Source organism: Diprion similis, chromosome 3 (genome assembly GCF_021155765.1).
Source record: "Diprion similis isolate iyDipSimi1 chromosome 3, iyDipSimi1.1, whole genome shotgun sequence".
Classification (NCBI taxonomy): Eukaryota; Metazoa; Arthropoda; class Insecta; order Hymenoptera; family Diprionidae; genus Diprion; species Diprion similis.
Window position 1 is genome coordinate 14,954,113 of NC_060107.1, and position 22,732 is coordinate 14,976,844.

General features: G+C 36.9%; 2 protein-coding genes across 2 annotated transcripts; one reads left to right on the top strand and one right to left on the bottom strand.

The window, feature by feature from the left end:
- The first annotated feature begins 11,067 nt into the window (after positions 1 to 11,067).
- On the top strand, positions 11,068 to 20,443 carry LOC124404536. The gene is made up of 6 exons (XM_046878749.1): positions 11,068 to 11,410; positions 11,544 to 11,829; positions 13,619 to 13,889; positions 14,923 to 15,163; positions 16,004 to 16,331; positions 20,291 to 20,443. The coding sequence occupies exons 1-5, from the start codon at positions 11,387 to 11,389 to the stop codon at positions 16,325 to 16,327; spliced, it is 1,146 nt and encodes a 381-aa protein (XP_046734705.1). The 5' UTR covers positions 11,068 to 11,386; the 3' UTR covers positions 16,328 to 16,331; positions 20,291 to 20,443.
- Positions 18,891 to 22,369, bottom strand: LOC124404540 (dolichyldiphosphatase 1-like). Its single transcript, XM_046878761.1, has 5 exons — positions 22,045 to 22,369; positions 21,577 to 21,677; positions 21,295 to 21,473; positions 20,829 to 21,056; positions 18,891 to 20,442 (listed from the first exon to the last, which is right to left on the bottom strand). Exons 1-5 carry the CDS (start codon positions 22,157 to 22,159, stop codon positions 20,313 to 20,315), a joined length of 753 nt encoding a protein of 250 aa, XP_046734717.1. The 5' UTR covers positions 22,160 to 22,369; the 3' UTR covers positions 18,891 to 20,312.
- Positions 22,370 to 22,732: the final 363 nt, after the last annotated feature.

Sequence of the window (22,732 nt, forward strand, 5' to 3'; positions counted from 1 at the left end):
CTGACGTATTTTTGCAAGAGAAAACGATTGACCGCAGGCTGAATGCCCTGCGAGCAACGGATCGGAAGTTAGAGCCAAAAAACGTAGAACGAGTTTTGTCCATTCTTCACCTGATGGACTGTGCTTCGTCATTTCTCTCCTGTTGGTCCTACGCTCTTTTTGCTGTGTTTTCTGAGTTCCTTGTTGTCGAATTAGCCTAGAAAGAGTCGTACAAATCGATTCCGAGACGGAAAATTTTCGGCTCCGAAAATCGAAAAAAAGTAAGGCTAACCCCTTTGGATTTTCGGTGAAAATTTCACCGATTTTGAATAGTGCTGCAATTGATTCGATGAGGCGCTATTCTGACGTATTTTTGCAAGAGAAAACGATTGACCGCAGGCTGAATGCCCTGCGAGCAACGGATCGGAAGTTAGAGCCAAAAAACGAAAAACGAGTTTTGTCCATTCTTCACCTGATGGACTGTGCTTCGTCATTTCTCTCCCGTTGGTCCTACGCTCTTTTTGCTGTGTTTTCTGAGTTCCTTGTTGTCGAATTAGCCTAGAAAGGGTCGTACAAATCGATTCCGAGACGGAAAATTTTCGGCTCCGTAAATCAGAAAAAAGCAAGGCTAACCCCTTTGGATTTGTGGTGAAAATTTCACTGATTTTGAATAGTGCTGCAATTGATTCGATGAGGCGCTATTCTGACGTATTTTTGCAAGAGAAAACGATTGACCGCAGGCTCAATGCCCTGCGAGCAACGGATCGGAAGTTAGAGCCAAAAAACGAAAAACGAGTTTTGTCCATTCTTCACCTGATGGACTGTGCTTCGTCATTTCTCTCCTGTTGGTCCTACGCTCTTTTTGGTGTGTTTTCTGAGTTCCTTGTTGTCGAATTAGCCCAGAAAGGGTCGTACAAATCGATTCCGAGACGAAAAATTTCCGGCTCCGAAAATCGAAAAAAAGTAAGGCTAACCCCTTTGGATTTTCGGTGAAAATTTCACCGATTTTGAATAGTGCTGCAATTGATTCGATGAGGCGCTATTCTGACGTATTTTTGCAAGAGAAAACGATTGACCGCAGGCTGAATGCCCTGCGAGCAACGGATCGGAAGTTAGAGCCAAAAAACGAAAACCGAGTTTTGTCCATTCTTCACCTGATGGACTGTGCTTCGTCTTTTCTCTCCCGTTGGTCCTACGCTCTTTTTGCTGTGTTTTCTGAGTTCCTTGTTGACGAATTAGCCTAGAAAGGGTCGTACAAATCGATTCCGAGACGAAAAATTTTCGGCCCCGAAAATCGAAAAAAAGTAAGGCTAACCCCTTTGGATTTTCGGTGAAAATTTCACCGATTTTGAATAGTGCTGCAATTGATTCGATGAGGCGCTATTCTGACGTATTTTTGCAAGAGAAAACGATTGACCGCAGGCTGAATGCCCTGCGAGCAACGGATCGGAAGTTAGAGCCAAAAAACGAAGAACGAGTTTTGTCCATTCTTCACCTGATGGACTGTGCTTCGTCATTTCTCTCCTGTTGGTCCTACGCTCTTTTTGCTGTGTTTTCTGAGTTCCTTGTTGTCGAATTAGCCTAGAAAGGGTCGTACAAATCGATTCCGAGACGGAAAATTTTCGGCTCCGAAAATCAGAAAAAAGCAAGGCTAACCCCTTTGGATTTTTGGTGAAAATTTCACCGATTTTGAATAGTGCTGCAATTGATTCGATGAGGCGCTATTCTGACGTATTTTTGCAAGAGAAAACGATTGACCGCAGGCTGAATGCCCTGCGAGCAACGGATCGGAAGTTAGAGCCAAAAAACGAAAAACGAGTTTTGTCCATTCTTCACCTGATGGACTGTGCTTCGTCATTTCTCTCCTGTTGGTCCTACGCTCTTTTTGCTGTGTTTTCTGAGTTCCTTGTTGTCGAATTAGCCCAGAAAGGGTCGTACAAATCAATTCCGAGACGAAAAATTTTCGGCTCTGAAAATCGAAAAAAAGTAAGGCTAACCCCTTTTGGATTTTCGGTGAAAATTTCATCGATTTTGAATAGTGTTGCAATTGATTCGATGAGGCGCTATTCTGACGTATTTTTGCAAGAGAAAACGATTGACCGCAGGCTTAATGCCCTGCGAGCAACGGATCGGAAGTTAGAGCCAAAAACCAAGAACCAGTTTTGTCCATTCTTCACCTGATGGACTGTGCTTCGTCATTTCTCTCCTGTTGGTCCTACGCTCTTTTTGCTGTGTTTTCTGAGTTCCTTGTTGTCGAATTAGCCCAGAAAGGGTCGTACAAATCAATTCCGAGACGAAAAATTTTCGGCTCTGAAAATCGAAAAAAAGTAAGGCTAACCCCTTTGGATTTTCGGTGAAAATTTCATCGATTTTGAATAGTGCTGCAATTGATTCGATGAGGCGCTATTCTGACGTATTTTTGCAAGAGAAAACGATTGACCGCAGGCTTAATGCCCTGCGAGCAACGGATCGGAAGTTAGAGCCAAAAAACGAAAAACGAGTTTTGTCCATTCTTCACCTGATGGACTGTGCTTCGTCATTTCTCTCCTGTTGGTCCTACGCTCTTTTTGCTGTGTTTTCTGAGTTCCTCGTTGTCGAATTAGCCTAGAAACGGTCGTACAAATCATTTCCGAGACGGAAAATTTTCGGCTCCGAAAATCAGAAAAAAGCAAGGCTAACCCCTTTGGATTTTTGGTGGAAATTTCACCGATTTTGAATAATGCTGCAATTGATTCGATGAGGCGCTATTCTGACGTATTTTTGCAAGAGAAAACGATTGACCGCAGGCTTAATGCCCTGCGAGCAACGGATCGGAAGTTAGAGCCAAAAACCAAGAACCAGTTTTGTCCATTCTTCACCTGATGGACTGTGCTTCGTCATTTCTCTCCTGTTGGTCCTACGCTCTTTTTGCTGTGTTTTCTGAGTTCCTTGTTGTCGAATTAGCCTAGAAAGGGTCGTACAAATCGATTCCGAGACGGAAAATTTTCGGCTCCGAAAATCAGAAAAAAGCAAGGCTAACCCCTTTGGATTTTTGGTGAAAATTTCACCGATTTTGAATAGTGCTGCAATTGATTCGATGAGGCGCTATTCTGACGTATTTTTGCAAGAGAAAACGATTGACCGCAGGCTGAATGCCCTGCGAGCAACGGATCGGAAGTTAGAGCCAAAAAACGAAAAACGAGTTTTGTCCATTATTCACCTGATGGACTGTGCTTTGTCTTTTCTCTCCTGTTGGTCCTACGCTCTTTTTGCTGTGTTTTCTGAGTTCCTTGTTGTCGAATTAGCCTAGAAAGGGTCGTACAAATCGATTCCAAGACGAAAAATTTTCGGCCCCGAAAATCGAAAAAAAGTAAGGCTAACCCCTTTGGATTTTCGGTGAAAATTTCACCGATTTTGAATAGTGCTGCAATTGATTCGATGAGGCGCTATTCTGACGTATTTTTGCAAGAGAAAACGATTGACCGCAGGCTGAATGCCCTGCGAGCAACGGATCGGAAGTTAGAGCCAAAAAACGAAGAACGAGTTTTGTCCATTCTTCACCTGATGGACTGTGCTTCGTCATTTCTCTCCTGTTGGTCCTACGCTCTTTTTGCTGTGTTTTCTGAGTTCCTTGTTGTCGAATTAGCCTAGAAAGGGTCGTACAAATCGATTCCGAGACGGAAAATTTTCGGCTCCGAAAATCGAAAAAAAGTAAGGCTAACCCCTTTGGATTTTCGGTGAAAATTTCACCGATTTTGAATAGTGCTGCAATTGATTCGATGAGGCGCTATTCTGACGTATTTTTGCAAGAGAAAACGATTGACCGCAGGCTGAATGCCCTGCGAGCAACGGATCGGAAGTTAGAGCCAAAAAACGAAAAACGAGTTTTGTCCATTCTTCACCTGATGGACTGTGCTACGTCATTTCTCTCCTGTTGGTCCTACGCTCTTTTTGCTGTGTTTTCCGAGTTCCTTGTTGTCGAATTAGCCTAGAAAGGGTCGTACAAATCGATTCCGAGACGGAAAATTTTCGGCTCCGAAAATCAGAAAAAAGCAAGGCTAACCCCTTTGGATTTTTGGTGAAAATTTCACCGATTTTGAATAGTGCTGCAATTGATTCGATGAGGCGCTATTCTGACGTATTTTTGCAAGAGAAAACGATTGACCGCAGGCTGAATGCCCTGCGAGCAACGGATCGGAAGTTAGAGCCAAAAAACGTAAAACGAGTTTTGTCTATTCTTCACCTGATGGACTGTGCTTCGTCATTTCTCTCCTGTTGGTCCGACGCTCTTTTTGCTGTGTTTTCTGAGTTCCTTGTTGTCGAATTAGCCTAGAAAGGGTCGTACAAATCGATTCCGAGACGAAAAATTTTCGGCCCCGAAAATCGAAAAAAAGTAAGGCTAACCCCTTTGGATTTTCGGTGAAAATTTCACCGATTTTGAATAGTGCTGCAATTGATTCGATGAGGCGCTATTCTGACGTATTTTTGCAAGAGAAAACGATTGACCGCAGGCTCAATGCCCTGCGAGCAACGGATCGGAAGTTAGAGCCAAAAAACGAAAAACGAGTTTTGTCCATTCTTCACCTGATGGACTGTGCTTCGTCATTTCTCTCCTGTTGGTCCTACGCTCTTTTTGCTGTGTTTTCCGAGTTCCTTGTTGTCGAATTAGCCTAGAAAGGGTCGTACAAATCGATTCCGAGACGGAAAATTTTCGGCTCCGAAAATCAGAAAAAAGCAAGGCTAACCCCTTTGGATTTTTGGTGAAAATTTCACCGATTTTGAATAGTGCTGCAATTGATTCGATGAGGCGCTATTCTGACGTATTTTTGCAAGAGAAAACGATTGACCGCAGGCTGAATGCCCTGCGAGCAACGGATCGGAAGTTAGAGCCAAAAAACGTAAAACGAGTTTTGTCTATTCTTCACCTGATGGACTGTGCTTCGTCATTTCTCTCCTGTTGGTCCGACGCTCTTTTTGCTGTGTTTTCTGAGTTCCTTGTTGTCGAATTAGCCTAGAAAGGGTCGTACAAATCGATTCCGAGACGAAAAATTTTCGGCCCCGAAAATCGAAAAAAAGTAAGGCTAACCCCTTTGGATTTTCGGTGAAAATTTCACCGATTTTGAATAGTGCTGCAATTGATTCGATGAGGCGCTATTCTGACGTATTTTTGCAAGAGAAAACGATTGACCGCAGGCTCAATGCCCTGCGAGCAACGGATCGGAAGGTAGAGCCAAAAAACGAAAAACGAGTTTTGTCCATTCTTCACCTGATGGACTGTGCTTCGTCTTTTCTCTCCTGTTGGTCCTACGCTCTTTTTGCTGTGTTTTCTGAGTTCCTTGTTGTCGAATTAGCCTAGAAAGGGTCGTACAAATCGATTCCGAGACGAAAAATTTTCGGCCCCGAAAATCGAAAAAAAAGTAAGGCTAACCCCTTTGGATTTTCGGTGAAAATTTCACCGATTTTGAATAGTGCTGCAATTGATTCGATGAGGCGCTATACTGACGTAATTTTGCGAAAGAAATCGATCAAGCGCAGTCCGAATACGCTGCCAGCAACGGCTCAAGAGTTACAGCCGCTGAGTGGAAGTCTTTTGCTTGTCATTTGTCCCCAGTTGGTCGGATGACCTTCTAAACGTTTTTGCTTTGCATTCCTGAAGTTCCAATTAGTGGAAAAAGGGTCCAGATAAACGATACTGACAATGAGACAAAAAGTTTCCGAGCTCTGAAAATCGCAAAAAAAGGAAGGTTAACCCCTTTGGATTTCAGCGATCTAAACTCTGCTGGTTTTGACAAGTCCTTGGAATTATTCTTTGACGCGCAATCCCGACGTCATTTTGCTAGCGGAAACGATTGCACGCACAGCCAATACGCTGAGAGCAACGGATCAAAAACAGGATATTCCTCACACATAGTATCTCTTCAGCTGACGATCATTCGTTGTTCCAAAAGTCTCCCACGTACTCCTCAAGGTCCATTGAGTCTCATCAATTTTGTCGTCAAAAATAGTACGAAAAAAGCAAAGCTCACCTTTTCGAACAACGGATCTAAAGTTACGGTCAATACACATACAATACGCACAGGGTTTTCAAAATAGTGGGGAAAAAAATCACAAATTCATAGCTACCAAGTCTTAGCTGTTTATTCAGTTTACCCTAAATCTAGTACAAGTCTTCAGTTGTCAGTGTGTAGTAATTTAACAATTTACCACACATTATAAAAGTACAGACATAAAGAAATGCATAAGTATGATCGACGATTACAGAATAGTTCTGATTGTTATAACAGGAAAAATTAGTGCAATACACATTATCTTGATAAAAATAATAAGAATATTTCATCAGATAGTCATTATTGTAGTCAGTAAGAATAGTTCAAGTCAATAGCTTCCGTACAAGCGCAACGCACCCCTGCAGGTTACGACATATTTTGAGTGTTACTGTATTGTTACTATTCTACGTTAAATGTATCAAAATGAAAACATGAATAAATTTTCGCAAAGTTCACTTGTATTTCTTTAGCTGTTGTTCCCACGCCGATTCAGACTCCTTTTTTGCAATACTTGGAGTCCAATAAGTGTATCGAGCAATTTCCCTGCTGTAGCCACGAGGCTCTTCATGATGTGTCCCAGCTTCGAGTGACCAAACTGATATGGTGTACAGAGGGACAAACCGGATTTTCTCTGATTGAGTTTCAAATAAGTTATTATAAAAGGGAAAAAATATTGTAACAATTATGATAGCTTAGCATAAACAATAATGACGTTGATGTACAGCTGTGTACGTAAATGGAAAACCCTCACTACATGCGATACAACATTTCAAGAATGTGTGTATGAAATTATCAATACGTTAACCAATCTAAACGCGATAATATAATAGGTTTACTAGAAAAACATTAAGTAAGCAAACCACATTAGATTAGTCCGAATTATCCACATTTTCTATTCCATTCATTTTTTTATGTATAGTGTATTTATTGGTTTAATTACTTGACTTGCAATCGATTGCAAGATAGAGACCAATAAAAGTCTTTAATTTTTCAAATACAGTATTATTATTATTATTGTTGTTGTTGTTGTTGTTGTTGTACTAACCTTGTTATCTGCCGATTCCTTTTACTCAGATTTTCCTACATAAAAAAAAATGTTGAACACGTACATTATATACATATGGGTAATTCCACCATTTCTGTGTCAAAGTTGTACCGGGTGGTCTTAATTTAGCAAAACTAAGAAAGTCATCTGAAAGGACGTATTAAAGCAAGCATCCATGATTTTTAAAAAATTTTTGTGTTCAACAGTTTTTTAGTAATGGCGGCTCACAGTTTTCGCATTTTTTACATCGGAATGCATTTCAAAAAAGATGGGATCTCTGGAGCAACCGCCTTAGAAAAATTATATTCAAATTTTTCGCAATTTTTTTTTTTTTTATTTTTTATTTGACAATTAAAATTATTGTTATTCAAAAACTCAAAACCAACAGTAGCTATTAGAATTGAGCAAACTTAAAAAAAATTATAATTCAATTCTAATAGCTACTGTTGGTTTTGAGTTTTTGAATAACAATAATTTTAATTGTCAAAACAAAACGAAAAAAATTGCGAAAAATTTGAATTTAATTTTTTTAAGGCGGTTGCTTCAGAGATCCCATCTCGTTTGAAATGTATTCCGATGTAAAAAATTCTGAATTGTTCGAAAAAAATACTTTCGAAACCGGGAAAAATGGGACAAGGCCCGAAAAATAGATTTTTATACTTTAAACGTGATTTCGTAATTTTTAAAATATCCCAGAATTTTGGCATATTTTTTTTCAAAAAGTTCATGTTTTTCTCTGAAAAATCGTTTGTTTAAAATTTTTTCTAGCTATAATTGGAAAGAAGTTATGGGCATTTGATAATTTAGTGTTTTACAAAATGCGAAAACTGTGAGCCGCCATTACTAAAAAACTATTGAACACAAAATTTTTTTAAAAATCATGGATGCTTGCTTTAATACGTCCTTTCAGATAACTTTCTTAGTTTTGCTAAATTAAGACCACCCGGTACAACTTTGACACAGGATTGGTGGAATTACCCATATGTATATACGTTCCGAGTTTTGGCACAGCCTTTGACCGCATCCTTATTTCTTTTCTTAAATGTGTTAAAATTAAATAATAATATGCCACGTAAGCAAAACTTTATAACTATAATTTTGTTCCACTTCATTAAGCTGAAAGATTTAAACCTCTTTCAGAAAAGACCAATATCCAGTCCCATTTCCGTTTTGGCCAAAGAATAAATCGTTTTACATGTATAGTATGTGGCACGTGGTATTTAGGCAAATATATTAGCTCTACATAAAAATACATGTTAACTGACTGTAAAAAAAAAGATAGAGCCTTTATATTACTATTTAAACATTCGAAATTCTTGTGCGAGCCATAACAATTTACATTTTGCGCTACAATTTTCAGGATATCATGATATTTTCTAATTAAAGACGATAAAAACAACTGCCGCCATAATGAAAAAAAAGAAAATGAAAATAAAAATATTCGATTTTTTTTTACCATTATTGGAATTTTCAGATTTCTTGAGTGACTTCTGAAACAGCTTCTTTCGATTCATCTAAAGTTTGGGGAAGCTCCTCAAATGTAAACAAACTAACGAATTTTCATATGAGGCTTAAGGAAAAAAATTGTTGATCCAACTGGCTCACTCTAATTGCATACGTAAAATGCGGGTGCTCACGCACTTTGATTATGTCAGACCTTTTCCGTGCGTACTTATTGCTACGTCATACGGATTTTATAATTAGGTTTCCGCTAGATCTTTTTCCTCTCAGGGCGAGATTATTTTATTTTATTTGTGTGCGTGTGCGTGTGTGTGTTTGTACACGCACTTCATACGTTATTTATATACATCTACAAAAATTTCCCAGTTTTGCGGTTCTTATCGCGGTCACTCACGTTTTAACCACATCTGTACATAAGTACGTAAGCACTTTTCATATACGCACATGAAATTTTGATTGCCGTTTATAATTTGCTGATGAATGATGTTAACGTGATATCGCTTGTTCCGGTATTGTTCGGCCGTCAATTATATTTCGTAAGTCTGTAAGAAGTTGTACGCATTTTTGAGGAAGGAGGAAAACAGACAGAAATAGTGTTACAAAAAAACCTGCTAACTTCCGAATTCAATTTTATCATTGTTTTCTTTGTTAACGAATAAAACATTACCAGTTTAAATCACAATTTTTTTTTTGTATTTCATTTCGTTCCACAATTAGCCATAATTCCACTTTTCGTTAGTAAAATAAAACCTTTTAACTAGTCAATTAAACTCTGAGATGTTATCTGTAACGTTACTTTTTTTTTTATGTCAATATGAAATCAAACATTACCCCGGTATGGTGGTCACTCTCAGAAGAAAACATTGATCAGGGATTCATAGAAATGTCGGGAAATTTCAAACTAGGTCATGGATAAAAGTGGTTACTAATTTCTTTCGAAATCTTTCGAAAAATTTCATCTCAACTCTAACCTATCCCACCAATACGGTGGATTTCTCCATTTAAAATATTTGTGTTTCGGCCACATTCTCAGTGTGTATTTTATTGTAAGAGTAAAATTTTTTTCGAAAAATCTTTAACTTCCAGATTTTCGTAGACATTAAGTGGCGAAAGCCACTCTCTAAGTCGGAGGGGTAAGAGTTGAGATAGGAATCTGAAATGAGAATTGTATTCGAATTATTTGGAACCGATTTGAGGTGTGAATGATGAAAAATTCGTCCAAGCTTTAAGTAAGGACCACCGTAATATATACAACTTAAATATGTTTTATGAAATATGTTGAATTTAAATTGAAATCAAATGAAGAATCGGGCGTATTTTAATTGGGCATTCATGGCAGTAATGAAGACAATAAGAACTTCAGCCAGGGAAAATTGGACAACTGGTCAAAGAAAAGTCGGGGAATAGTATCTCGAAAAAAATGGCCGCCATGAATTTAGGTAATATTCGAGCTATATGGATTTTTCGACTACATAATTTTTACTCATGTAATATTAATGACACGTCATAACGGCCTGTAACGTGTATATCTCGGGATATTTGTCAAACAGGCCCTTTGAAGTATAATATATTACCTATACAATACACAGATATGTGTCAATACTTGACATAGGTATCTATACATGACAAACTGCAAAGGTATAAGAGCATGGAACAGTATGAGTCACGATTGACCGGGTGCTTTGGCGCCGATGTTATTAACGGCGAAAATCCGTGGTGACAACAGTCTCAAAATTAAACAACAGTAAGGCTCAAAGTCATCCTGAGCGGTGATAAGTCGGCTTACATGGATTCTCGCAGAATATTTTGCGAATTTGGTATATCGCCAAGATTTTGTTGGATCTCTCTGTTTTATTGACAGATTCGACAGATCGTATTTTACTTTTTTGTTTCTCCCTGGCAATGATGGATAAAATTATCACAAAATTTTGGATATCATTGCATACATTGTTGATCATCGCGATTGCACGGTAACGTAAAGATTTAAAAAAAACTTTATGAAAAATTATTGAAGTATCAGTTTCAGTTACGAAATATCGCACAATAACCTGAAAGCTCATCGTGTTTTTATCAAATTACCAGACAGGAAAATCCTACATCGTCTGAAAACGAAGAATCTGGTGACTTGAAAATGTCGTCGTTAAGGAACATTCTTACTTCGACCATATCCGTATATGAAAGTGTTTTATTTGAGGTTTTATCTCACTCCCAATGCGAGAAAAACAAAATGGATCTGATCACGTAGAATGCTTTATTTTTTCATGTGAACAAACACGCATCTTTCGGGATGTTCTATACGTACTTATGTTATCTTGTGATAATTCCTATAATAATACACATTTTAATGCAAGAGAAAACGTAAAAAAAAAATATATATATATATATATATATATATATATATATATATATATATATATATATATATATATATATATATATATTTGCACACAATTATTACACAAGTACATAATTAATAGGTTTAATATTCAAAATCACCAAAATCGAGCCCGTTCATTGTCAGCGGTTTCTCATGTTGACGTTGATGTTGGCTATAGTCTCAGGGCTCAGGAGACGACGTGACTCACATTCCGGGAGCCAAACTACATAAAGCTCGTAGTATCCGCATTTGTCCCTCAGTTCGCGCTGGTCTCTCGAAGTCGTTGAATTACTTTATCCTGTTTCCAATGTATTTTTTACAAGAATTTTGGCATACATAATACACACCCATGTACACAGTTGAATGACCGACAATATAATAATTGTAAACTTTCTATACTTGTTAATTATAAAAAAATTCCATCAAAATTGTGAAATAGATATTCATGTGTGATTTCAATCAATGAAATACTAATGCATTGAACTTTGGTGGTGCAAGATGTTTTACAAACTTAAACATTGGGTGAGTAAATGTAAAAATTATCCAAATATTCAGGAATCTGAAATTCTACAACGCTTTTATGCATAATATGTTCAGCTTCTATGGATCGTTAGATTTTAAAAATAGAACTTGATAAATGAATAATTTAAACCAGAGTCAACGGCTACTCGGACAAGAACCCGAATCATCAACATCGGCAATTGATCAACCGCAGTTGCGCAAGAATCAACAGTCGCAAAAAAACCAACAGCCATGGAACCTACAGGTTCTCGCAACAACGGCGACGAAAAATACAAATATTACGATCATCCATAGAAAAAGGGGCTGCGATCAACACGAGCTCCCGCGACCAATGAGTCGCGAATTGATTCGACGATCATCGGCTCATGCTGTGCGAAAAAGTCTTTTGCAGTATTGCTACAGGAACCCAGCTTGTGAAGGTGATTATCAAATATCTTGACTTTCTATATTGCTGTGGGGTGATTATCGCTGTCGTGTTTATCTTGAAATCTTTGCGTATTTTCAACTTGAACATCTACAGTGAAGACATTTAACGGTTTAAAATTTATTACATATAGCGAACCTTTTTTTGAAAAATATTGTAACCATCTTTCTAGCTCGAAAAATTGTCGTCAAGACTTCTTTTTCCTTTGAAGTTATTGTAAGGTAGTGTTTTCGACCTGAAAAATTTCCGCAAAGACTTCTTACTCTTTGAAAATTGCTGAAAAGAACTGCTTTTTTTACTTAACTATTTATCTTGAGCATCCATTTTGTTTGAAAATTATCGCAACGACTGTTATTTCCTCATAAAATATTGAGGCGTGTTTTGACGTTAGAATTACCGTAAAGATTTATTTTTCCTTGAATGGTAAAATATTGCAAATATGTATTTTTAGCTTGGAAAGTTGTTAAGGATTTCTTATTCTTCAGAAATAATAGTATGTAGATAGATATTCTTCTTTCAAAATACTTCATGTAGCAAAAAAAAAAAATCATTCATTTAACGGTTATATTATTGCAAAAGAGAATATGGTGCTAATTGAGAAAATTAATATTTTGTCAAAGAACAAAAATAAAGATATAGAATTGCTAGTAAACGTGGCGGCTGCTAGTAATGAGGCGATATTGATAGTGATAAAAACAATAACACAAGGGATGATAATGAAGTTAACGATAGCTTAAAATGCAGCTTTCGAGTCACATTTTAGTGTGGCGAAGTAGTTCGTTTATCATTACAATTGTTATGCGATAGTATGCAGGCATATTTGTAAAACGGAAACTTTTTCTACCATGAAAGGTATCACGCGTGAGAGAAATTGCGAATTCCGAGAAACAAATACACTGTGGAAAGTCCTCAGGAAAAATGACGTCCTTATAAGGCGATCACTTAATATCCGTCCGCGGCTATCCCATACATAGGTATATGTATAAATAAATAAATATTACATAATCTGGAGTTTCTGAAGTAATGCTATTAATTCACGCAAAATTATGTGTTAATAAAAATAACCGTGTTGATATTTATGACGTAGCTGCACGTAAATCACATTTTGATGTATCATTCGAAATACCTTCGATTATGCTATTTATAAATTTATATGAAATGAAATAACAAAATGTACCTGTTTTTGCTGGATATCGATGGGAAATAATCAACGTTTAGTTTTGTCATCGTGTTATCGATGTGTTAGTGATACGGTACATACGCTGACTCCAGATGATTCGTCATCTTCGACTAGCAAGAATACACTTTCAAGTGACTCAGTTCGCTCTGCATGATCATCTGTGAACAGATCTTTCAATTTATTATAGTTTCGTTTCATCTTCCGAAATTTCGTCGAGTTGAAAAAATCCGGACGTATCCGTAAGAGAATATTTTCAATCGATCTAGAATCATAAAAATAAAGTTGAGGAATGTCTACAAAATTCTTAGAAATTACTAGAATTTGTCCGAGATTTTTCAGATAAGCTGAGAAACTGTCAGAAATTCATCTTCTGAGTGTATTCGGAGCAAAATAATTTTTGCTATGTCAGCTCAAAAGCTTTCGTATTCAACTTTAAAAGTAGTCTTCTCTCCTCCCCTTCACCGCCAGCAAATTCAACACAGTATAAAAAATAAGCATAACAGCTTACGTAGAATTTTCTGCAGCTTGATAATCGTTATTGTTTCCCAAGCGAACGATCAGCTGTTCATTCGACGCCATTCTAATTTCGCGATTCATGTTACAGAATCTGAGCCCGAAGATGAGGAGCATTCCTTGACGAGATGCACGTGCACAAACTGCACGGTGCTACCTTTCCTGACAGAGTGTGGTGTTTGTCTAGAACCTCTCCAAGGCCAGAAGGTACATTCATGTCCAATCTGTGCTAACCTTACGTGTCGGCAGTGCGCTTCCCGTTTGGAAAACTGCGCTTTCTGTCGATCTTTGGTAAAGCCACAGCCCAACCCTGCTCTGGATAGATTACTCGATCGACTTGCTCTTCCTTGCAAGAATTCCAGGTAAATTATGATTACATAACATTACCCGAATAATCTTGCGAAAAAAAACATAATACCAGGGTTCAAAAATAAAACTCTGATGATTGAGCGTCAGATTTTATTGAAAGAACCTCTTCTGAATGTATATTGGGATTGTCACTTTGCAATGCGTGATCTGGTGGAAAAAGATAAAACTGATGCAATCAGGCTGACAGTTGACCGTGTTTTTTTTTTAGATTTTGTAACGAACTGGAAATCTATAGAAAAAGTTTACCTGATTATCAGACGATTTGTCGAAAATTCATTTACGAAAAAAATCGTGAATAATCAAGTAAAATCAGCCGATCACACGCGCCTATGTAACTGCGATCAACCATGACGTAGTTCTATCACAACGATTAAAAGACTTCCGAGAAAAAGCGAGTCACCTTGTTCACATTATACCCATGTACGATGTACTGAATGCATTTACGACTACTATTCGACCACCTGACTCTTTCTTGTGGATTGCGTCATGAATCTCAATGAATCTAGTTCAGAGAATTCACTACTGACATCATCTACAATTTTTTTCGGTATTCATCAGATGTAACGGAATTTTTTCTGTTTAATAAAACTCTGTTTATCGTGAGGATAAACCTACTGCTTTTACCTTGTATACATTTCGTATTTATACATTGTGGTATTCCAACGACGTCATTTCCATCGGGATTAGATGCTCATATTTGCAAATAAATTTATTCTAAAGCCAAAACAAGCAGGCTCCGCGTCATAATTGACGAGAAATCAATTTTACCGCTCACCAAAGGTTTTCGTTTTCAGTTCAAAATGGCGTAGGAGAAAGACAGTATTGAAAAAAATACTGTGCATGCCAAAAAAAAATTGTGTCACTAATAACAAAAAATTTTCAACCTCGAGAAAATTCTTAATAATATTTTAATGGTTCAACAATTAATTATCGTGTGCAGCTTCGTTTAGGATTCGTTCAAATTGTTTTCCTTTTTCATGGAAACCGACTTGTATTTAAAAACAGTTTCTTACGATTTCTGAACAGATGGGGGTGCGTGGATTTGGTGGATGGTGACAAACGGAAAGAACACGAGACGGCTTGTGGTCACGCGACATTTCCCTGCCCAGTCGGTCGTCATATTTGCAGATGGCATGGAGAATCGGCGCAAATCGAGGGTCACCTACAAAAGGTACACGAACTGTGGCCTCTGATCGACAACGGAATCGCTGTGGAAATTTCTGGCTTCAGAGGAAAAGCCTACGCCCAGGATGGCAGACAGTACACGGTAATTGAAAAAATAATACATCGATCAATTAGTCACACAATTGCAGAATGTACTATTTTAGTTTTGCTATTGTCCTTCATCAATCACCCTGAAAATGATCCACGATATTTTTCTTAAATCACGGACTGAAGTACAATTGTAAAATCAGGAAAAAAGTATCAGGTCTATCTGGGTTGGATATCCTGCAGAGATTATTGACGAACAAGAATCGATGTGGGTTGAGTTGTATCTCAGTTTCCAAGATTTCCAGAAACCACGATTTAAGTTAGACGTAATTCCCACTTTCTGATCATTAACCACGACGAATATTGTTAGAGATCACAGCTTTCACAGCTAGCCACAAATCGGACTTGGTGGTTTATGGTTTACAATTTCAATATCAGTTTCATTTTAATATACCTCTATTTATTATATACATTATACACGTTCTTCCGAGTAAAGAAATTTTATTTATAATAACATATAATAAGAAAATAAAAATAAAATATATATAAGGAAAAGATAAAATGAGATCGAAGAAATATAAGAGTAGGAAATAGCCATAATAATTTTCAAAAGTAGATTCCTGTCCTCTTTTTTACCGACAATCAACTCAAAGAAACAGAACAGAAGCACAATAGTTTGTACAGAATTTTCGGTGCGGAAATATTTAGGAAATTGATCGGAAACGATCAGCTATTACTTCGGTGCCAGATTGCTGAGTTATGGCAATACATATTGAATCCCAATGCCAGATCTGCGTGGATAGATTTCGGGATTCTACTGTTGTGGCGACATTTATACATTTTTTTTAGAAATGTACGATATTGCGTATTAATTTGTTGGTTTGACAAATTGCAGGTCTGCCTTTCGTGCTACGGACGTCTATACGTGGTGAAGATAGTTTTGTTCCAAGGAAAGTTACGCTTGTCGGTAACCCGTCTGAGTTCTCGGTCCAATCCGCGAGGGACGACCGATTCCGAGATGCGATATGGGGTCTTGATCGAGATGAGCAGCGATTCCAAAGATTTGAAAGCCCTGAAGAAAATGTTACCGTTTATAAAAGAAAACTACGAGACTCGGCAGATTGAAGTTGCTTGTGACCAGCTGATTTCCCGGGAGGAGAGCGATACCGGTGGATTAGTTAAAATCAACATTCTCATCAAACCAGCCGCTAAGAATTGATACTGAGTTTAAAGTAAATAGTTGTATGATAAATTTACAGATCACCATATCTTAATTTTAAGGATAGACCCTATGTGATTGTAACATTTCATGCGGGGACATTTCAACAATAGACATGGATTTTAATGTAATATGATAGCTTGTACATACATACAGTCATTTACGGACTACATGCAGTTGCTTCTATTTATCTTGCTGCAGTTGGGACCTTAGGCGAGTAATTTTCATGGAAACGAAAAGTTCCTGCAAAATGCAATGCATAAATGTTTGTAAAAAGAATGTTTTGATAAAATAATATCTTGTTTAATGGAAGTAATCATACTTTAATTTTGAACTCGTGTTGACTCTTCATTAATGCTACCACATGGGTGGGGGTTAAAATTTGGAAGGGTCAATATTACAAATGGCCGATATATGGAAATTTCAAACATGCGACAATAAACTAACGAAAGTTGAATTGTTCGAAATTTTTATTCTTTTGAGTGTTACTGATTAGTAGTCATTCTAATCAGTGACACTTTCGAAAATCAAGATTTCAACTTTCGTTATTTCATTTTCGCATGTTTGAAACTTTGGTATATTGGTCATTTGCAATATTGACCCTTCCAAGCTTTGACCCCCACCCTACCAGATGTAGACAAATGCAATGCGGCATATCGCTCCTGCTCCCCCCCCCCCCCCCCCGCCCCCGGTCGTCGCTGAAATAATGCATGCACACAATCATTTAGTTCTTTTATTTCTTTGTTTAATACAATGAAATCACGCTACAATGATAGATAACATTAATCAGTCGGATGCATGAATTACAGTACGTATTAGTTACGACATTCCTACTTAGTTTCCGGCGCGAATTTATACTTTTCCAAACTACGGGATTTTCTTGAAAATATCTTCAGACTCTAGGTATAGCAGACGCGTTGGGTCGGGTTTTATCGACTAATGTATAACATAATGAATACTTCTATGTGGACAAAAAAAAATTGATACGATCTCGCACATAAGCCGGGAAAAAATCCAGGACACTTAGCTTAAATCCGGGATGGCTGGTAACGGTAATCTTTATCGTAAAGAATGACAATTTTATCAAATAAGTCATTATTTATTCTCTTTATTAGAAAGATATTATGCGATATCAAAATCCTGTCTTGAATTTCATTAACGACGCATACACTAACTTTTCGTTCTTTAACCTTTAAAAGGTCGGGATTCAAGAGTTAAAATTGTCCTTGAAAAGTGCCCAAATTAGTCTGGCATCATGCATCAACTATATACAAAGTTCATATCATAGGGCAAGCCGATATATCGGGTTTCCGATGTATCCGACGGCAATGTAAATGCAGAGTAAAATAATTCTCGAGCGCCCGGCTGTGGGCTGACACGTCGTTGTGCAAACAGAGCTCAAGCGAGAATGACTCAAGAATGACTGGTGAATGACGAAAAGTGTACTTCTACTCTGGCCATGAGTCCGATTGTCGCAACCGACTTTACCCGAAGTTCCGAAGTACCGCATGAGCGGCTTTCTCTCAAATAAAACTGTAAAGTAAATACGGCTGGTACTGATAAGACAAGAAAAGAACCCTAGTCAATACTGCAGGGTTAATTTAAGACACGTCTCAGTGATTTTAAGTATAAATTAAGCTTATCAGCGCAAAAAATCTCAGAATAAAATGGCTGACAGCTTTGGAAGAATGCTAGAATGATTTTACTTACAATTAGACGCTATATAGAGGTACCCTTGACAGAGAAAACGATTGTGCGTATTCCCCAGACAGCACAAATCTTGAATTTCTAACGCTTTATACCCAAAAGATATCTTCATGCCTAAAAGATGTTCTTGGGGCGTTATAGACGTTAGAAATTGGCGCATTTTGAATTTTGTGCTGTCTGGGGATCTCCAGTCGCTGCGATCAACGCTTCAAACGTTATAAAATCCACAGAACAGAAACATTTCGCCATATTTTCGCAGTAGTTGATCGGGTTATACCTATTTTTTGTATCCCTGTGGATAGAATCAAGGAGTAAAAAAACTGCGGCGAATAGATTGTGACGAGACGATTTTTATCTTCAAAATCTGGAAAAAAGTTTGGCGAAGACCTTTGGATTATTTTCACGGAGTTACGGCAGATATTTAAAACCGCGGTAATTAATTTATCCATACTTATATCGACGTAATTTTGCAAAAGACAATTCCGCATAGTTCCTAGTCACAGGACAAACACTTCAAAAGTAACCGTGCAAGTAGGGAGGTATTTTGTGAAGTTGTAGGTATATGATATTTTCAAACAACACTCTTATTTTATTTCTTGCTTCTTTCACGTGACTAAAAGGTAATCAGAAAAAATGAAGATTATAAGGTATATCAGAAAAGGGTATATTTATTGAAAATTTCTCTCACCTGTAAAGCTCACGGTCATGCGATAAGGTATCCAAACTAAAAAAATGTAAGAACGCTACTGCTATTTCATGATTGTTTTTTTTTCTCGGTTTTTTGTTTCTCATTTCAAGTTGTTACATCTAAATAATTTGAATTTTTTTCCGCGATAATCGTGTATTTTTTCCATTGTATACTGTATAATCATTCCAAACAGTAAATCCGTCGACAATATCTTAATTCAATGACCTTAAGTCTATAGAATTGTGCGCTTTTATTACAATTTACTTATATTATTTACACTACCCATTTACCATTTACTATATCACTAGAACATAATCAACAACAAATAGTTGAAGAATTTTTCGTCTTTTTCTTTCTTTTCTTTATATTGAAAGGCCCAAAATCGGTAAAAATCTGTTGTAGTTTTTACAGTACTTAAATAGTTGCGAGTAACCGATTTATACCTTACATGTATGTGGATACAATCGAGTGTCAATTTGGTAGAACCCGTACTGGGGTATAGTAATTAAGTAATAACTGCTGCCTTTCAAAGCATGCCTACTCATTAATTTTACTATTGCTGTTATCATTCAGTACAGATATTTCGAATCTTCATTATAAATATCGTATATTATATAGTATGTAATACGTCTTATATTTTTAATATCTAAAGAAATAAAATTCAAATTTTAATAAAATAATTGAAAAACCAACAACACTAGTTTCTAGATAGAAAAATATGCATCATATTGTATAAAATGAAAATTTTATTTAATAATTTAGTCAATTATGAATACCATTATTACTACACATACGTATGTAATATATTCTTTTTAGCTAGATTTACTCATTTGAAGGAAAAATCGAAAACTTGCAATCACGCGAAATTCAGTGATTTCAGTCATTCGTTATTTCATTCTTATATACGATATAGCTTCATAGGGTACACAGTTCATAAAGGTCAACTATTACTCTGCACTTTGGTATACGCCCATTCGAAAACCGACAAGACGGTATTGTTTTAATAAAACTTGGATAAAATTCTTTGTCTTGTTACGTTTGAGTCGTTTCGTGAGTAAAAAATTTGTATATACCTATATGTATACAGTATAATCCTACTACAATCAGCCTTCATGCCACGTAACAGTGTCAGAGTAATGCGAAAACAAACGGAACATCTATTAATTATCGACTTCATTCAATTTACCCGTTTAAGGCCCTTGACTAATTGTCACTTGTTACACTATTATCAAGTTTTATCGTTATTGTTTATTATTACTGAATTGTAATTGCAAATCTTTGTCGCTTTTTTGCGTACATCTTGTCTGCTCTTATACGAGCATCAGTATTGTTTTGTTGTTTAAATTTTATTTTGTTTTTCGTTTTCTTTACAGTTTAATTCGAAACGTATTTTATACAAATTTAGATTTCGAATACAATCCAACGAAATAATTCCCGCTTCGAATTTGAGATTTACATCTAATTCTTGGATGTCAAGTCTCATGATGTAAATCTTAAGTCTTACGGGGAATTCAAATGATTCGTAGGCTAGCAAAATGTAAAATTTGATTTATTTTATTTGTTGTCAGCCCACTGGCCGATCATCAGTCGTCACTGAGACTTCATGGACACCAACTTACGTGATCTAGCTCTCGCTTCGGCTCGTGCATTTGTATATTCGAACCATAGTACGTTTGGAATCAACGTTGTATCGCGTAGCAATAGATACTCTGATATTCGCCTGTAATAAGCACAAATAGTATTTTTTACACTTAACTGTATCTAACTATCTTGAGTCTATAGAAATAGAATGTATTCAAAGAAATTATTTGCATTTTTTAAAAAAAATGAAAATAAAATTATATAATTCAATAGTGCCCATAAATCATTTAATCAAATTTACACAATTGTCTAGTTTTATCTATAATATGTAATAGGTGGCTAAAAAATCTGGGAAGAAAATTTCGGTAATTTTAAAAACAGTCCTTTTGAAATGTTTATTTCAGCTTTGCATCCAATTATTCCTCCGTGGAAACAAAAGTAATTATCAATGTAGCAACAATGATATGAATAATAATAATAATGTTATTTAAATACTAATATTAATAAATTGATAATGAAACTTACCACGATACAATAATTGGAAAAAATGGTGTGAGGACTAGATGAGTAACTAGGAACCAGATGCTGCCGACAAAGATTCCTACAATCACGCCGCAAAGAACTTGCGCAATAGAATGGTACTGCAAATAAATGCGGCTAAAAGCTACAAGGGTTGCAACTCCTACACAGCTGGCGATTATAGTTATCCGCCAAAATCTCTCTGATACTGTGCTGTTGTTATTATGATGTAATCTGTGACGTCGAAGAATTAAAAAAATATCATTAATCTCAACCACACAAACACAGTTGACAGAAATTGGTTGAAAATTTCAATATTCTTTATGTCCTAGGAAACGTTTTTAAGTTGAATGAAGCTTTGAAATAGATCACCGTACAATGAAAAAGTGATTCAAGTGACCGAAGATAACAACGACTAACAACCAATTCTGCACTAGACTAACAATAAGATCAAACCCTAGAAAAGCTTTACCTAACAAATACGAATATTGTGGCATATGTAGCAAAGAACCACATAAACTGAGTGTGAGCGGAGGGCATTCCGTACTCTGTGTATATAACTTCACGCCTAATGGGCCGTGCTTCTCGGATTGCATGTTTGAGAGAGAAGTTGACAACCTCGTTTACGACAACACCCCCTAGGAATGCTATCTGTAAAAATCAAATCCAACGGTCACTGGATATTTTCGAATTTTGGTTTACGTTGCAAAGGTGACATCCTAGAATGATCATACAATTGTGTGATTTATCTTACAGTGTGTAAATCTCTTCTGAATAACACTAGCGTTAGAAAACCTGCGATAACAGCGAATGGCATTAAACTTATCAATGCCAAGAACTTCCCAATCAGATCACCTGTAATTTGAAATAACTCAAGTGAACATCACTGACGACAAGGTGCAGGAGAAATAAAAACAGAAATCCAAGCATTTTTTGACAGCGTTATTCTTGTGTTTATGATTATAAGACTTTTATACGTTTAATTGTGATTCCGTAACGTTCTATGTTTTCATAATTTTCAATTAGCAGATTTTAAAAGTGATAGAGGAAAGACATTAAAGTGTAGATTCTCAATTTTAAATTTTATTTCTACCATCTAGTGAAGGAAATATCGAACAGATGTTTTCAGCGCCGTCAGTAGCCTCGTGGAAATACGGACACGAATGCAGATAACGTTTCATTATCATTTATTAAACATGCAATAATTACTAGTTAAATTTACCTGCCGGATATTCTACGAGCGTAAGGGATAACGGCACCCACTCTAATTGCTCGACGGAATGTGTAGAGTAAGATTTAATGTCGCGCAGCGACTCATCGTCGAACGACGACGCCATTTTCAAAGTTTGAAACTGCCTGCGTACAGCGTCAACCAAATTCTGGCTAGAATACAGAAAGTGTCGGTCTGTACTTGCTGTATTTTGTTACCGACAGTGCGTAATCACAGATGTCCCCACGGGGCTTCCGTAAAGAATGGGAACTGTGGATACTCCATACATGCACAACCAAAGAGGATGACAGGATCAAATGGATCAAAGTCATAAAATTCGCACACACATTGTATATTTTCAACTGGAAGCAAATACTAATGAAGGCAGCTACTCATTCGTCGATATCGCGAAGATTGAAGCTGAAGTGATGATAGAGCGAGATATATAGTCGGGACAGGCCATCTCTCTCACTCTGCATTTGATTGGCTGAGAAGAAACGGATCGACCAATCATGTGTGGAGTGAGAGAGATAGGTTGTAGCGGGTATATACCTCTCTCTCTCTCTCACTCCGCCACACTTTCGATGCATGCGAAGCCACTTCCAGTAGTCTATGCTCCAAGCTACTGGCCGAAAACTAGGGACAAATTTGAATTCCCTATTTCGTCGGGATTGCCATTGGTTGAAAACTGTGAAAAATG

What these genes read in the sequence shown, in the direction of transcription:
- LOC124404536 (XM_046878749.1), top strand. Translation starts at nt 11,387, where the DNA reads ATGTTTTACAAACTTAAACATTGG. An exon ending in CAGGAACCCAGCTTGTGAAG is followed by an intron (nt 11,830 to 13,618) that starts GTGATTATCAAA and finishes TTCATGTTACAG; the next exon opens with AATCTGAGCCCGAAGATGAG. An exon ending in AGGATGGCAGACAGTACACG is followed by an intron (nt 15,164 to 16,003) that starts GTAATTGAAAAA and finishes GACAAATTGCAG; the next exon opens with GTCTGCCTTTCGTGCTACGG.
- LOC124404540 (XM_046878761.1), bottom strand. Translation starts at nt 22,159, where the DNA reads ATGGCGTCGTCGTTCGACGATGAGTCGCTGCGCGACATTAAATCTTAC. An exon ending in GCTCGTAGAATATCCGGCAG is followed by an intron (nt 21,678 to 22,044) that starts GTAAATTTAACT and finishes TTCAAATTACAG; the next exon opens with GTGATCTGATTGGGAAGTTC. An exon ending in TCAGAAGAGATTTACACACT is followed by an intron (nt 21,474 to 21,576) that starts GTAAGATAAATC and finishes TGATTTTTACAG; the next exon opens with ATAGCATTCCTAGGGGGTGT.